At 33.6% G+C, this 16742-nt stretch overlaps 3 protein-coding genes and 1 long non-coding RNA gene across 5 annotated transcripts; 2 read left to right on the plus strand and 2 right to left on the minus strand.

Moving 5' to 3' along the window:
* Positions 1 to 2174: 2174 nt before the first annotated feature.
* LOC100813569 (E3 ubiquitin-protein ligase WAV3) lies at positions 2175 to 6950 on the plus strand. The gene is made up of 2 exons (XM_003536298.5): positions 2175 to 2854; positions 4532 to 6950. Exons 1-2 carry the CDS (start codon positions 2624 to 2626, stop codon positions 6488 to 6490), a joined length of 2190 nt encoding a protein of 729 aa, XP_003536346.1. The 5' UTR covers positions 2175 to 2623; the 3' UTR covers positions 6491 to 6950.
* Positions 6951 to 7586: 636 nt separating this feature from the next.
* On the plus strand, positions 7587 to 8799 carry LOC121172901 (uncharacterized). The gene is made up of 2 exons (XR_005886700.1): positions 7587 to 7680; positions 8446 to 8799. It is a non-coding gene; the product is annotated as an uncharacterized lncRNA (long non-coding RNA).
* Positions 8800 to 8881: 82 nt separating this feature from the next.
* Positions 8882 to 10365, minus strand: LOC100814113 (uncharacterized). 2 transcript variants are annotated; one of them, XM_014762575.3, is made up of 4 exons: positions 10039 to 10186; positions 9720 to 9928; positions 9399 to 9525; positions 8882 to 9321 (listed from the first exon to the last, which is right to left on the minus strand). In XM_014762575.3, exons 2-4 carry the CDS (start codon positions 9878 to 9880, stop codon positions 9244 to 9246), a joined length of 366 nt encoding a protein of 121 aa, XP_014618061.1. In that variant the 5' UTR covers positions 9881 to 9928; positions 10039 to 10186; the 3' UTR covers positions 8882 to 9243.
* Positions 10366 to 10460: 95 nt separating this feature from the next.
* On the minus strand, positions 10461 to 14620 carry LOC100802006 (BTB/POZ domain-containing protein At5g03250). The gene is made up of 4 exons (XM_003535480.5): positions 14245 to 14620; positions 13516 to 13585; positions 12127 to 13341; positions 10461 to 11644 (listed from the first exon to the last, which is right to left on the minus strand). The coding sequence occupies exons 1-4, from the start codon at positions 14301 to 14303 to the stop codon at positions 11132 to 11134; spliced, it is 1857 nt and encodes a 618-aa protein (XP_003535528.1). The 5' UTR covers positions 14304 to 14620; the 3' UTR covers positions 10461 to 11131.
* Between the last annotated feature and the right edge of the window lie 2122 nt (positions 14621 to 16742).

A 16742-nucleotide genomic window follows, 5' to 3' on the forward strand; every position in this document is an offset into this window, starting at 1 on the left:
TAGTCTATTATTAAATCTAAATATTATTTTTTTATTTAAAAAAATTAAATATATTGAGAAAAATTTATAATAATTCACAAATCGTGTTGAATAAATTTATCTATATCCCTTTTCACAAACCTAAATACTAATAGTAACTAATTTAGATAACACTAATAAATTAGTAATATATAAATAAATAATATACGTACGTGTGATTTAACTTATCTTGATTTTTGAATAATGATTTATTATTTTTTCAGGAATAATCATTTATTAATTGAACCAGTAATTTATTAACCTATTCGAATCGATATTCGAACCAAAGTCAATCATAAAATGTACGCACTTTATTCAATTTTAATACTTTAATAATAGAAAAAATTCCAAGTACTTTGTTAAAAAAACAATTTATCCATACTTTTCTTTATCACGGGGTATTGAATTAGGATTCCAACAGAATTTTAAGAGAAAATATAAAAAAATCTTGTAATATTAAAATAGAATTTTTAAATGATATAAATAAATTAATGTGATATTTAATTAAGACTTTTAAATTTTTTTAAGGAATATATCAAAATTTGGTGATATTGAATTAAGATATTTTATAACTTAAAGAATGCATTTTGATATTCAAAGATATATAAATATTTTGATGAATTATTTCTTAAAATGAATTTTGATATATTTCATTTGACTTTCTAGTATAAAACTCTCATCAAATAATCTTATCCAAAATCTTAAAATATTGTTAAACTTTTTTCTTTCTTTCATATTAGTAACTAGACTTTATTTTTTTTATTACATATATTTTATTTTCTCTTCGATATCCAACACAAAAAGATATATACTCAGTTTAAAGAGAGATCAAACAACTGCCATAAAATAATATTATTTAAGATGTGTGTATCATATATGTTTTCCTTATTCTTTTGAAAATAAAAAATGTCAAATATATTCATTTTTTTTTGTATTTTTGTTTGATTTCTAAATTAAATTAATATTTGTTTTATGTGTCAATGCTAGTTTTTCTTATACTAATAATGTTCATTACCTTCCTATAAATTTTTCACCCTCATCACTCCCTCCCAGTACAACTTCATTGTTGTACCCCATTTAAACATGTTATTGGATTTATCAAAAAATAATTATAATAATTAAAAAAAAAACAGAAAATCAATATATAATTTTAAATCTATTCAAAAATAAAAACGTAAAAACAAGAATGAAAGAAATGTTATTGTAAGAATGATTATTATAAAATAACCTAAATCTGAAAACAGTTTAATTATTAAAAGATTAAAAAAATTGTATTGGTTTTATTTTTTTCATCTAAACCTTATCATTTCTTATTATTTTTTTCATCAATTTTGTTAATTTTGAATGTATTTTTAAAAATTCATAAAATTATTTTAAATCTTATAAATCTATAAAGTTCTTTCAAATTTATGATAAAAATCAATTAAAATCTAAAATCTCGTAACAAAAATCTAATAAATCAAAATATTTCTATATAATCTTTAAATTCACAACACTTTTTTATATTAAAATAATATTTTAAAATCCTAATCCAATACACCCCAAATATATATAATATATAATGTCAAAGTATAAACATGATCTCCTACTAATTATATATTGTAATGTTGTTTTGTTTAATACTCGCTACAAACATTTATCCGTGAATGCTATAAAAAGTATTCAACATCTGTCTTAATACTTGTCCGTTTAAGTTATATGATATTTTAGAAAGGATTTTTTCTTCTTCAATATATATATCATTTTATAAAATTAACATTACTTTAAATATTTTTTTCAAGATTATCATCGATACCATTTCAAAAAAATAATTCTTAATTGATAATTAATGTTTTCTTTAAAATTTAATAAATTAATTATTTTTTTTGATAAAATCCCAAAATCTTAAATGTCATCTAATCTATAAAAAAAAGAGTATTATTAATATTTAATAGTATAAAATAGGTGGTTAGGGCAAACATGGTGGGTAGCTAGGAAGGAATTTAGCCGCAGAACAGCGGAAAGGAAGGGCAATAAAGGAAAGAAAGTCCATGATAATAAAGCAAAAAGCAAAGTAAGCAGTGGCACCAACTTTTCCCCATTCAACCAAAACGTGCTTTATATTTTTTATAATTAATTTGTTTGAAAATGATTTCATTTCATGGCTTTTACCCTGTCTTTAATCTTTTGGGTAAAGGAGCCTCAAAAACATACACACACAGGTCAAAATGCTCCTCACTCTCACTCATCACCATTCACCATTCACCATTCACCACACACACAGTTCATGGCCGCCATCAAAAACAACGTCAAACCAACAACAACAATCTCAACCTCAATAACAACGACCAAACCAAACCAAACATTTCCCTCTTCTCTCTCAAACCATGTTACAACTAGTGCCATTCATTTCCCTCCTCTTCTCAACGCATGATATAATATTTATTCACTCACCTCGGTTTTCGTGCTGCGTTTTCTACTTTTCATAAAACCCCATTTCTTCTCTCTCTCTCTCTCTCCCTCTAACCCAAAGCTCGAAGCTTTTCGCCGTTTGAGATCTGGGGTGGAGCTTTTTTCCCCTTTTCTGGCTTGCTTGCAGCATTTTGGCCGTTAGAGACACCAAAATATGGGAAGCAAGTGGAAGAAAGCCAAGGTGGCGCTCGGTCTCAACCTCTGCATGTTCGTTCCCAGAACCTTAGACGACGATTCGCCGCCGCACCCGGTGGTTTCCGAGCGCCTCTCCGACGCCGCGTTGCTCTCTCCGGCCAACTGGAGCACCAGCTCTTCCCGACCAACCACCCCGGTTTCCTCTTTTCACGGTTTGAAACTCTCCAAAAGTAGCAGCAAATCCTCCAAGGTTTGTGTCTCTCATTCATTTTCAACTTCTTCTTCTTCCTCTCTCTCTCTCTCTTTCTATCTGTGTATGTATGTGGTTTTTTTAAATAAAAAATAATATTTTGATAAGTTTTACTTTGTTTGGTTGATCGGTAATAGTTAAATGGACCAGAGTCTAAAAGTATGAATCTGAAAGTTGTATTTCTAAAATAGGATCTTTTTTACCAAGCTCAAAAGAAATGGTTCCGGGTTAAAACTTTGTTAACATAAAAAGAAATGAAATGATTTTACGGTTGTTAGGATTTTTTTTTTGGGAGGCAGGAATTATTTGTTTTAAGAGGATTTTGTTATTTAAATGTACTGTTTTATGATTTTTTATTTTATTTTACGAGAGTTTAATTGCGAATGAACTGTTTTCTTTTTTTTTTTTGGTGCTTGAGAATATAGTTCGTTTTTAATCTAGTCCCTGATGCAAGGTTGGGGTTCGATTTAGTTGTGAAATTATTTGAATTCGTCTGGGAATAATGCGAAGTGGGTTTTGATTGGTTTATTGAATTGTACATGGTGTTTTTATCAGGGACCAAGTTGCAAGGGTGGTATGTTAAGGGACCAAAATGCCATTTTGGTAGTTAGGTTTCTTGTATTGATTTGGTATGGAGCTGTGCTTTCTTGACTTGTTTCAATAGTGTTGTATGCGAATGACATGTGATTTTGAAGTTTTGTGACAACAATTGTGCTTTCATGTGCCTTGAGCTGATATTACTGTTTCCTGCCTGCTTCAATGCTCCTTCTTGTGGATAAGATTTTCCCTTCTTTTTCTTTCTATTGGCCAAGCATTTTTATTTTATTTTATTTTATTCCAAAAAAGCAATCGTGATATGATAAGAGTTGGCTTGTTCATTTAGTCAAGTCATAAAAATAGCAGTTTATGATGACTGTGGTAGAACTGATTTGCTGAATATTCAATTTTATGTAATTGGAATACTTTTTTGGCCGGTATGATGCTTTAGTCCCTTTCAGTGATATTCAGATTTGCTTGACTAGACAAGGTGATTAGATTTTTCACCATCCCTCTAATCTCGGTATTTGAAAAGCCTATTGCTTTTTGGAGATCTTTATGAATGATGGTTAAACCTTATTTTGGCAAAATGCTAGAATTGAAAAAGAAATATGAGAATGGAAAAGGGATGTTTTAAGTCAATGTATCATTGCCCTGCGCCTCTGTGTTTTCATGATAACTTGGTTCAACAGTATTATTAAATAACTTCTTGATAATATTCAAACCATAGATATCTTCAATATATCAAAGATTATTTTCTATTGTGTGCATTATATGTTGAGTTGAATAGCTAAAATACTTAGTTGGAAGATGAAATTGCAGATGAATTTGTATTTTTTTACTTTTGTATATCAAATCTGATTGTTGCTTTATAGTGGTGCTACATAACATGACATGTATGAATTATTTGACAGCAAATAATCAAATACAAGTGCTGGAATTCAAATATTGCTGCTTTTTTCATACGTGTTTGACTTTTTTGTTTATTGGAACTAGAAGTAATATTTGATACGGTTACTGCTAATTTACCTTGTGTACTGTTCACGATTTTTCTTTATTTGCATGAAGTATTGAGCATCTGTGAAATAATTTACGTAAAACTATATTTGTTCTTACAAGCTTTTGTTTTCAAACATTCAGCAAACCTGCTCAATATGCTTAACCAAAATGAAGCAAGGATCTGGCCATGCTATATTCACTGCAGAATGTTCACATTCATTCCATTTCCACTGCATTGCTTCAAATGTGAAACATGGAAACCAAATATGTCCAGTGTGCAGAGCAAAGTGGAAAGAAATACCCTTGTTTGGCCCCAGTTTGGATCCTATCCAGGGCAGAGTTTCACCTAGTCCAATAAATTGGCCTCAAAATGATGCTTTGATGGCAGTGGTCCACCGCCTACCTCTATCTCATCCTCACCGAGATTTGAATAGGAGGCATGTTGTGCCGCTTTATCAGGCTTCTGAGCCAGACATATTTGACGATGATGAATCCTTAAATCATCAACATCCATTTTCTGAGAGAAACACCTGTAATAAGAATACTGAAGATACTGATGCTGCTAGAGCAATGGAGATTAAAACGTTCCCAGAAGTATCTGCTGTTCCAGGATCCAAGACTTATTCTAACTTCACGGTTTTGGTTCATCTCAAAGCTACTGCTGCTGCCGCCGCAGCTGCAGCCAAAAGACAAAACCTTAGTAGAAACCAGACTAACTTGGCACAGATTTCTCAGACTCCGCGTGCCCCTGTTGACTTGGTCACAGTGCTTGATGTCAGTGGTAGCATGGCTGGAACTAAGCTTGCACTACTAAAAAGAGCTATGGGATTTGTCATACAGAACCTCGGCTCTAACGACCGACTCTCAGTTATTGCTTTTTCTTCCACAGCTCGCCGCCTCTTTCCCCTGTGCAGAATGACTTATTCTGGGCGGCAGCAGGCATTGCAAGCTGTTAATTCTTTGGTTGCAAACGGCGGTACCAATATCGCCGAAGGGCTGAGAAAAGGAGCCAAGATAATGGAAGATCGAAAGGAAAAGAATCCAGTTGCCAGTATTATACTGTTGTCCGATGGTCAAGATAATTACACTGTCAATGGCTCTGGAACTAACCAACCTCAACCAAATTACCAGTTTCTTCTGCCTACTTCTATCAGTGGTGGTGATAATTCAGGATTTCAAATTCCTGTGCATGCTTTTGGATTTGGTGCCGATCATGATGCTTCACTAATGCACTCAGTTTCCGAGACTTCTGGTGGCACATTTTCTTTCATTGAAACTGAAGCTGTGTTACAGGATGCGTTTGCACAATGCATTGGAGGACTTCTGAGTGTTGTTGTTCAGGAGCTGCAAGTGGGAATTGAGTGTATACACCCAAATCTCAATCTTGTCTCACTCAAAGCAGGAAGCTACCCTAGCCGTTTGATGGCCGATGGGCACAAAGGATTGATCGATGTTGGAGACCTGTATGCTGATGAAGAGAGGGATTTTCTAGTTTCAGTTAATGTCCCAGCTACATCCGGCAATGAAACATCATTGATAAAGGTCAAATGTGTGTACAAGGATCCCTTTACTCAGGAAACAGCAACATTGGAAAGTGAGGGAGTTAAGATTGAGCGGACTGAAAATGTGGGGCAGGTTGTAATGTCACTTGAAGTGGATAGACAGCGCAACAGGCTCCAAGCGGCTGAGGCAATGGCCCAGGCAAGCGGTGCAGCTGAACAGGGAGACCTAAGCAGAGCCGTACTTATCCTTGAGAACTGTAGAAAGATGCTTTCAGAGACTGTTTCGGCCAAATCTCACGACCGCCTTTGTGTTGCGTTGGATGCTGAACTCAAGGAAATGCAGGAGCGGATGGCGAGTAGGCACGTGTATGAAGCATCTGGGAGAGCATATATTCTTTCTGGATTGAGTTCACACTCATGGCAAAGAGCAACAGCAAGAGGTGATTCCACTGACAGGTCAAGTCTTGTTCAGGCATATCAAACACCATCAATGGCCGAGATGCTTACTCGATCTCAGGCCATGTTACTGGGTAGTCCATCAGGGCAGAGGCTTCTCCAGCCACTGTTGCCATACAGATCACAACCAAGCCCAAGGTGATCGATCTTCCAAAAGGGATTTTGTGAAAACCATCTTCAAATTAAGTCCTTCCACTGATTTTGCCTGTTTGGCTTATAAAAATATGTGAGGGAGGGTGGTAGTAAACGGGAGTCATAAACAGAAGATTTCTTTGAGCTGTGATTTTGTTGTTTAATGTGTAAAAATGAATAAGAAGTTGAGGAAAGGGTGGAGGGTTACTTAAAACCAATGGAGAAAAGGGCAGTAGATAGGAATTTACCACATTATGTTTCTTCTATTTTGGGGGGTTTAAGGTTTTTCTTTTGGCTTCACTTTTCTTACCTCTAATTATGCCTTTTTTTTTTTGGGGGGGGGGGGTGTGTATATACAGAAGAATGGTTTTTTTTTTTTTTTTCTGGGACACCTGGGTATAAAGTTTGTAGCTGTGCAAATGGTTGGTTGGGATGATCTCATCAGTAAAATATATATATGTTTTCAATTCTTTCAGAACTTGATCTTTTCAGTAATTTGTCTTTTGCATATCTCCATCTCCAGGCATGCAAATGCATAGGGAAATATGGCACATTATGCCACAGTAAAATGCTTGTGAATATCAAGGATTTCTAGTTTCTACCAAACTCTGACATGCCAGAGCAATGGCTGGATGGTATTACAAACATTGCATGATTATATATTCAGCTAGTTAAATAATGTTTCAAAACTCAATGCTTCCAAGTGCCACTTGTTGAGTTTTTTACCTAGGTTTATACTCCTAGTTCTATCTGTTACGATACTTTCATTCCTAAAATTGCGTACAAGCCTAACCACGTACTCCCAGTAAAGTTATTTACTCCTTCCATTTCATAATTATACTTTTTCTTTTTTTAAAATTATTGTGATTTTAAAACTTCAAGGCCCGGTCAAATTTTTTTCAGCCGTATTTAAAATTATTCCAACTAAATGAAACGAATAGAGGATGAAATGAGAATGTTTTAATTAAGGTATACATCAATTAATGATTTCTTAATTAACTTGCAAGAAGGACCTTAAAAGACTATATTTGAAGTGGGTCACACTATTAGTATTAAACTAAACTGATACTATTTATTCAACCATTTTTTCTTTTACCTAAACTGATATTATAAGCAATGTCACAGGGTGTTTGAAAATCCATCGGAAGCAGTGTAATAGGAAAATCTCACTGAACGTAGAAAGAATGGAGGTTGATTGAGGTAACAGTGTAACACGCATATACTCGTAGTGTGCAGAATATGAAGTAGAGTAACCTCGTTTACATACTCGTAACATTACTCATTTTTTTGGGACTAGAGATTTGTTACTGCATGGCCTATGAAGTCTGGAATAGTCCTGCAAAATTTTGTTTTTTTGTTACGCAGCACTCTAGGTCGTTGTTTGCTTATAGGGAAATTATTATGTAAGTCACATGTGCTACTAATGTTCTGCACTGATACAAGTCACGTGCAACCAGGTCTGAAACGACAAATCTAGTGAACCCCCTCTCTGCTGTGCATGGACATGTTTATAATTGGTAGTAGCGTGGTCCATCATTCTATTCTACTCATTTCTGATCCTGTTCTCTTGTATTGCAGCACTGAAAACAAATGCTCACTTGGGTTGCAAACCAAATATTTACAACCCAAGTTTATTAGGTCCATATAGGTATTAGGGGTATTAACGACCCCACCAAAACCTCTTTTTTTTTTTTTAGGGGGGGGGGGGGGGGTGTCTCGCTCCAAAATTTTGAATTCAGAATCTCTTGGGCATGCTGGATGGAGCATCCAAATAGTTACTGTTGAATTCAGTTAGTATAATATTTCAGATGAAAGATTATTCACACCAAGTGTAGCACCTATTGTATGAACTATGAACGGTGATCAGTTTCATTTGAACCAATGTCCAAATGTTTTTGCTTTTGGAAGGCTAATGTATGTTCAAGTTTACACTAGACCTCACATTGCATTTTCTGTTGATGCTAGGCAGATATCAGATCAATTCAAGTATGAATCATTGAAGAGCCACAATGAAAGTGATGAAGAGCCTTGTTGGCCGTGTTGACTACTCCAATTCAGACTTTGTTGGCCGTGTTGACTAAAGAAAGTCAACATTAGGATACATTTTCATGTTTGCCAGCAGAGCTATTTCTTGGATTCTATTTCTAGGCCATTGAAGAGAGATGGTGTCCAACATTAGGATGATAATGTCCAAACTCCACCTTCGTACTTAGCTTACAAACAAGTAAGCATGTCCTTACACAGTAATTTTAGGAGATGTATACTTTCGGTACAGATTTTTTGGGCCTACAGATGTAAACAAAATAGCTATTTCTATTACCATTTCCAATAATGCCACGAGCAATTTTACTTGTGAACACTGAAATGAACCTCGTGTTGAGTGTTTTGACAGCAAAAGTGACTCAATTAGCATTATCGTTATAACATCCAATGTGCACATCGCTGCAAGATCGGTAAAAAAGATAAACTAAAACATGACAAGAAACATTTACACTTTTTCACCCTTATTAAAATAGAACCAAGCAAGTACTTTTTGCTGTTCCCTGGAGCGTACTAAAAGATCCTTGATACGCAAAAGTTTCAAAATTCATCTCAACTTCCTCTTCCATAATGTCATAATCAAAAGTCAAAACACTAAAGATGCAGGGCAATAACAACTTCACTTTCAAGATGGTAACTGGCTCTTGATTCCATAAAAGTTAATTTGTGAGCATGGTACACGGGAAATTCCGACGAAAGTTGTTTCAAGTCCACAACTCTAGTCTAGTCTGGATTGCCCTTGTTTGGTTTAGGAATTTTCTTGTACTCATAGCTGTTAATGTCCACCTTTTGTTGCAAAGCCTATGCAAACAACAAATAGAAATTAAACCATGGATAATCCAGACCACATTATATTGTGAATGAAAGGGAAAACAGACCTTTAGCTCATCCTCCAAGGAAATCTTTTTTGGATTGTATGCATTCACTGGTCCAGTCTTAGACAATGCTTTTTTTGTTTCAATTATTTCCCACTCCTGATCATCTTTCACCTTTGCAATATCCTTGCTGAGCAGACACAGTTGCATTATATTTTAGAATGAGGATGGAATAAAACAGAATGAACATTGGAAAAAGAATACAGAGTTTAGTTTCTATGCAATGAAGTTACGGTAAATTAATTATTGTAAAAGTGAACCCTAATTTACACTAGACTATTTTCTAGAACATAAAAGTTATAGGGTAGTAACTAAGTGACTAACCTGCCTTGCAAGAGTTGGGCAAGGCCTATAGAACCAAGGACAGTGAGAGAGATCATAGGAAGGCCATATCTCAAAAATGGGGTTCTCCTGCCCCATCTTTTGAATGCTTTCTCAGTTGTGGTAGTTCCCTTTGCTGCCCCCTCACTCTGAACTATAGTCATAATTGACCACAGAATTGGAACCTTGGCTTCAAATCTCAGCTCAGTGACCTGATGGATCAAAACCAACCAATTACCAATTCATTCATGCCGCTGGAATTGGCATTCTATCAAACATGTAACGTTCAAGGTACACACTGACTCGTAATAAGTTAACATACCAAACCAATCACACAGAGAAACAAACCTACGATGCGATTACAAATTGAATGCTTCTTTCACTCCAACAATCTCGGGTTCTTAATCTAACATTTGGGCTCTCAAGATTGGGCCATATAGTTTTGGGAATGATAAATATACATATTTTCTTTATTAATTTAGTCGTGGGAGGCAAAACACTATATATAAAACTTACCTCTTGACCAATCACAACTCAACTCCTTCTGTAACAGCAATTATTTTCTCTCTGTTGTAATTTTGAATAGGTGCGTTGGTGAGGAAGGAACTGTTCTGTTCTGTTCGAGTGTTGCTTCCAAAGGACCTGTTCTGCTAATCCACTCTCACAGGTTTTAGATTTAGAAATTATTGAACTTGATTTATTTTACAGTGGATTCTTTCCAATTATATTTTGACTCGTTTTAATCTAGTTTAAAATTTAATATATACTTTGACTTAATTAATGTTTTATATAACATCTTATTATATCTATATTTATATTATTTATGTTGAAATATATATTACAAAAGTTATTTTCTTTTAATAAAACTTAATAAAAAGTTATAAACTGATTTTCCTAACGAATGCAAGGATGTATGATATTTGTAACAACCTGTTTCATGTTAAAAAATGTTAATGGGGCTTTAGGAGTTTTGTAACTAACCACTAGATGATTGACTTAGTCTCCTCTCAATTACAAAAATTAAGCTTATATTCTAAAAAAAAATCAGTAAAGCATACATATAATTGGATTAATTTCCCTTAAAATTTGATAAGGTACCTTGCCACTTAACGATCAAAGATACTTCTGTAAATTTGGAAAAAGAGCTCACGAGGTATTAATGGAAGAACAGAGGTAATAATAGAAAAGCTTAATTTTTTCAACTAATAGTAAAAAAAGAGGATATGGGAATAGCCATCTATGCTGTTTCAAAATGGCATTGCCAAAAGAGAAAGAAACTGTTTCAAAATTCTAATGTCTAAGTAGCATAAGGCAAGCAACTGTTCATCATTAGTTACATTATTACTTAGGAAAAAAAGGGTATAAAACTTTAAAAAGATAAAGAAAAGAATAGCAGAATGTTCAACTTCAAATCTTTAGTTCACTTCCATGGCCTTTTCTTCCATTGGAGTTGTGGATGCTGGTGATATTTTGGACTTCCTGCATGGCTTGGAGACCTTGGGATTAGAAGAAGGCTTAGGCACAAGCTTGCAACCCAATTTCTTAAGGAGCATATTCCAACTTCCCTTAGACTTCATCATTTTTTCCAAATCTTGCTTCATGCTCAAGCATTCCTTCTCAAGTTCAGCCACTCTCTCTTTCATGTTATCCAAGGCCAAAACCGGGTTGGGTGGCGTGTTGCCATCGTTTCTTATCAGACCAAGATTTGCACTCAGGTTTTGTGTGTTCTCAACACTGTCAGAAGCAAAGAACCAGCCGGCAACAGACGTGCGAAGCTTCAGTTGCTCAAAGAACAACACTTGGACCACAACGCGAAGTGGTAACCTCTCGTTTTGAGCTGCATGTGTGCTGGCTTCCAGTGACAGCTTCTGGCAATTAATCAGCCTGCAGATTTGTTCCTTCTCTGAGTCTGTCAGCCATTGATGACTCTGAAATTCGCAATCCATTAGTATCTTTTAAAGAACATATGACATAACATAGTACTACATTTTAAGGCCATAAACTTCTAGAGCCTCTAGTATTCTTGTTCATGTCAAGAGTTTAATTTCTATGTATTGTCAATGTAAAAAAATTATATTGTGAACCAATTAGGATTTATGGTAAGTATGTCTTTTAAGGTAATTATAGTAAAACTCAACAAATTTAATATACATATCAATTATAATTGGATGACAATTTAAAAACATTGCACTGCTAGTACATAGACTACCTACTCTTTTAAGTTATTAACAAGAAAAATGTGTCTTCAATTATAAATCAATTATATAGCACAATAAGTAGTGAAGTTTTGTTATCATGCAACAAGCTCCACTTTCAAGGATCTTATCACCAACTATTAGAAACATCATGATGCAAGCTCATATTATCATTTACAAGACATGCAAAGAAAAATATAGATTTCTTTTTGTACCTTGAGATATATATCAATGGCACGGTATATGCCATCATCCAGGGTCCTAGCATAATCAGGAAGTACAGCAGCAAGTGATTGGAATTTTGGTAACTTCACATTTACATCAGGTGCTACTTCAGCTAAATAAGAATCTATCAGGTTAGCCACTTTTGCCATTGGACTCTCAGGTTGAGAACATCCAACTATGCGCCCTTCTTCCTCTATATCGTTTGATGTAGAATCAATTACATCATGCTCTACAATCATGAAATAGTCAAGCATTCTCTGGACACAGTCAATGTCATGAAGAGTCTCCATTGAGTATCCAATATTTGGAATCAAAAGATCTTCCAGGTCTGCTTCATCTAATTGAGCACCAATTCTTTTTTCCAAGTTTGCACAGCAAGATGAACTAGCATATAAGGCCATTGCTGTCCGCAGACACCCCAGCAAAAACTTGGTTGGTGCTATACCCTTTTCATTTGGAAGCAACTCTACTATTTCCTCAATAAGATTCCTTTGATCTGCTTCAGAAGGGGTAGAAATAGTTGACTTAAAAGATGATGAGTTTCCATTCTGAGAACTTGCTTGACTTCTCAATAAGGGGATATGCTTTTTTGCATAGTAAACAAGGGATTCAGCAATTCTCTTAGGCTTCATTTGTCTTGCACTAGCCCCTTGCATGAACCTTTTGTACAATGGCAAACTAAGAGAAGAAACATCCTCAAACCACCAATCTTCACCTGAGGTCTTTGGTGTTAGGCTTATTCCATTCCACACTTCTGCATCGTCTGGACTCTGAGTAACACTTTGAGATGTGGAGACAGGAAAACTAACCAAACTTTGATCTGCAACTTTCAACACCAAAGAATGTATGCTTCGCGAAGTGATGTGAAGCTCTTCAGCAAAAGGCAAAACCTCTTCACATGTTTTGAGAGCCTCAAGAGTGTCTGTCCAGTAACTAAACACATGATTAAGGAAATGTTCTGTTTGCGTGATCAGGTTTCCCTCTCCATAATTCTCAGTCATTTGTAGGTGCTCAGCCGCACATCTGAGACCAACCACATTCGGCGCAGTCAACTCCATTTTGACACCATAACAGAACTTAGCAACAAGCAAAAAGGCCTTGGCTCCTCCCGGTAGGTCATGAAGTTCCAAAACAGACTTCTCATGTTCACTTGATATTTCTTTCATCATACTTTCTAGCACTTTGCTTCTTGATATCAGTGGAAACTGGTAACACAGCAAGAAAGGGGTTAAATCATGCAATGTGACAGGTAATGATAACAAGCAAATATATGAAGGACGAAGCATAACACTGAGATACTCTTATTGATTTGTTGTGCATTAAATGATATCTGGAGATACTATTATTAGACAGCAATAATAGAAACTATGAAAACACACCTTGTGGAGATGGAAAGATGTGTCACCAATTTCAATAATGACATCACTTGGAAGTCCAGTTGAGCACAACCTAGAGATGAGCATTTGAAAACCAAATAGGTTAATAATAAACCATAACAAGATATCACCGATAAAAAAATAGTGAATTTATGTAGAGAATAGATAGATACTGTTGATGCAACTGGATTCAGAATTCGGCTTCAAATTTATCAATCACTATAGACCAAGGAACTAGTTGATGCTAACCATATAACAAATACTAAGAAAACTCTCCAATTCACATTATAATTAATTCATTGTCATCCATCTTAAAGTGTAGATAACTTGAATGTGCATTGCATTAATGTATCATTCTGGATAAGAGAAATGGATATCCAATCATGTTAAGTAGCACGCAGCTATTAAGGTCAAAGGATGGATACATCTATAATTTCCATAGTTCACATCTTTTATGTTGTTTTTTTTTACAGCAACATCTTTTATGTTGGTTATACAACTGATCTACTTTGTAACGGTGAAAACCTATTCATCACCATGCATGCATTCATCAACCACCAAATAGACAAGTGAAAAACTTCCCTCCAATTAACGTTGACTAATATCTCTAAACTTGTAAGGGATGAAGGGAGCATGTTATGACAGTGACACAACGTGAAAGGACAAAGATCACTGATCAGATCATAAAAATGTAAGTAAACAATGAGAAAGAAGCTGTGAAAAAGAACTGACCAACTTTGGCCATAGAGGTAAAACATTTCAGATTTGGATCCCAGCTTCATGCTAGCCATGTGTGGCACTTAATTTACATCAAAATGTTCCTTCAACGTAGAAAAGAAAATTAAAAGCTACTTGGATTGCTATTCTTTTTTATTTCTTTGTTTCTGTTTTTGGTCTAGAGATTTTTCCCACGTTTTTCTCTCACTGAGACAATCCGTTATGCCAATCTGTAGTGTGTAGAGTGATTCCAGGTCTAAAGGTGAGAAATCTAGGAAGAAGAATAGGTTCCAACTGTTATGGCAATGTGTAGTGTGCAGAGTGATTCTCTATTAAAACTGTTACAATAATTTCCTTTTCGATACTAAATAAAATAAAATAGCACACTATATCTGGGTTGAAAACAATACCTATGTACTAAATTTTCATATATGTTTCTTAAAAAAAATAATCATGTATGTAGCCAAGGAATCACATAACATAATGAGCTTGATTTTTAATTTTGATTCGTTTCTAAACATTCATTGTGATTAAATTATGTTCAGACATAAAAATATTTCTATTTTGCTATTACTTGTTATCATATAACTCAAGAAGACGAATTAAAATTGATGCATAAACTTAATTAATTGAAGGTTATCATCTAAAACAAATCACTGAAACTGCTCGGGGTATGACATTAACTCACGAAAATGAATTAAAATTGATACACCGACTTAATTAATTATTCTGTAAAAAAAAAAAATCACCATTCAATATTCGTCTGTAGAGATTGATCTATAAGAAAAATTGACTACATACATGTACATTAGTATTTCATAGGAATAGGTTTGAACATTGATTTTTGTTAAAATCTACTTTACATTTTTATTATTTTTTATAATATTTATTTTTAAAAAATTGGTATTAAACCACATATACAATTCATGCGTTTCGTGCGTATGTTATTTGTATTGAATAACAATGCTCTTAAATATCATACTACTTACTAAACCTAATATATAATTATTTACGTAAATATAGTAACATTTTTTGTCTTTCAATTTTTATATTGATTTTAATCCTCATAAATTTTAGAAATGAAGCTTATCATCACATAGAAATATATTGCCTCAATAACCATTTTAAAATGCCATGAGATTTAATACTATATGTTAGGTCATTAATAAGTGATAATAAGAATTTAAATAAAAAAAAATCAGAGAACAAAAATCAACAAAAGAAATGCAGGATAAAAACAAATATTACCATAAAACACATGTTATCCTATATATTACCCCCAAACTATCCTTCAAGAAGGGTTATCTAAGCATTTTTTTTTTTTAAAAAAGTTATCTAAAACAAGAGAAGTGTTATGCAAAACAGAAAAAGGTCTCCTATTTAAAGCACTCGAGTGACGAGTCAGGTAGTCAACAACAGTACTTGTTTTAGCACTCTATTTTCTCTTCAGGGATTGAAATTCCGAGCATCATCTTCATGATAAGAACACTTCCAAACATGCCATCAACCTCAAAATCACTATAGGGGTGACGATAATTGGTTGCAAAAGGAAATAGTGCTGCTTATTCTCAAAATTATTGAATATTAATAATAAATTGCACTTGTCTATCCTCACAAAAAGGATTGGTTCATGATACGTGGTATAAGTTTATTTTTATATAAGAATGTCATTCATTTTCTTAAAAAAAAAATTAAGAGTATAAAAAGTATATATTTTAAACTATTATATATTATATTTATGTTGTGTTAGATAAAGAAAAATTATCATATTCTTTGATATATTTATGTCCATTTTTACTGAATAAAATCTAAATAAAGATACTCAAACTTTATATTTACCTTGTGTTCAAAAACTAGTTAAAATTAAAAAAAGTTAGTGTTTTTTTAGGCTAAGCCCTCGACTCGGTTAGTTTTGATTGCATAAATAATTATATGTGGTGGGAGACTAGCTGTTTCCATTAACCTAATCTCTGTTGGCTGACTTTTTTTTAATAATCGTTATATTTAAAGTGTTTTTTTTAATTCTGTGACGAAAAAATATTTACCATCAACATATTAAAACTAAATTGTAATATATCATAAGATTTTTTGAAGTCTTATTTTTAGCGCTTAAAATGATTGAAAAAAAAAATTAAAACTACATAACTATCATCCCTTCTATTTTTATATGCATAAATATTATAAAGAGAGGAATCATCTCTGACACTCTCTCTATGATGGGTTAAAATTTAAATCAATCATTCACCGAGGCTTAAAAAGAGAATTTTTTACCTTAAATTACTTTAAATCTCTCACTTCCTAACATTTCAAGTTAAATTTAGAAATGATAAATTAAAACGGTTTAACTTGCTTAACCATGTTTTAATTACCTCTCTATTGAATTTTAAATTAATCAGAATCTATTTCTTTTAAATATGAGAATTAAAAAAATAATTTAGAAATGATCAAGTGAAACGGTTTGACTTGCCTGGTTGGGCTGGATCGACTTGAATCTTAAAGGAAAAAAAAAAAAC

Source organism: Glycine max, chromosome 10 (genome assembly GCF_000004515.6).
Source record: "Glycine max cultivar Williams 82 chromosome 10, Glycine_max_v4.0, whole genome shotgun sequence".
In the NCBI taxonomy this organism is placed as follows: Eukaryota; Viridiplantae; Streptophyta; class Magnoliopsida; order Fabales; family Fabaceae; genus Glycine; species Glycine max.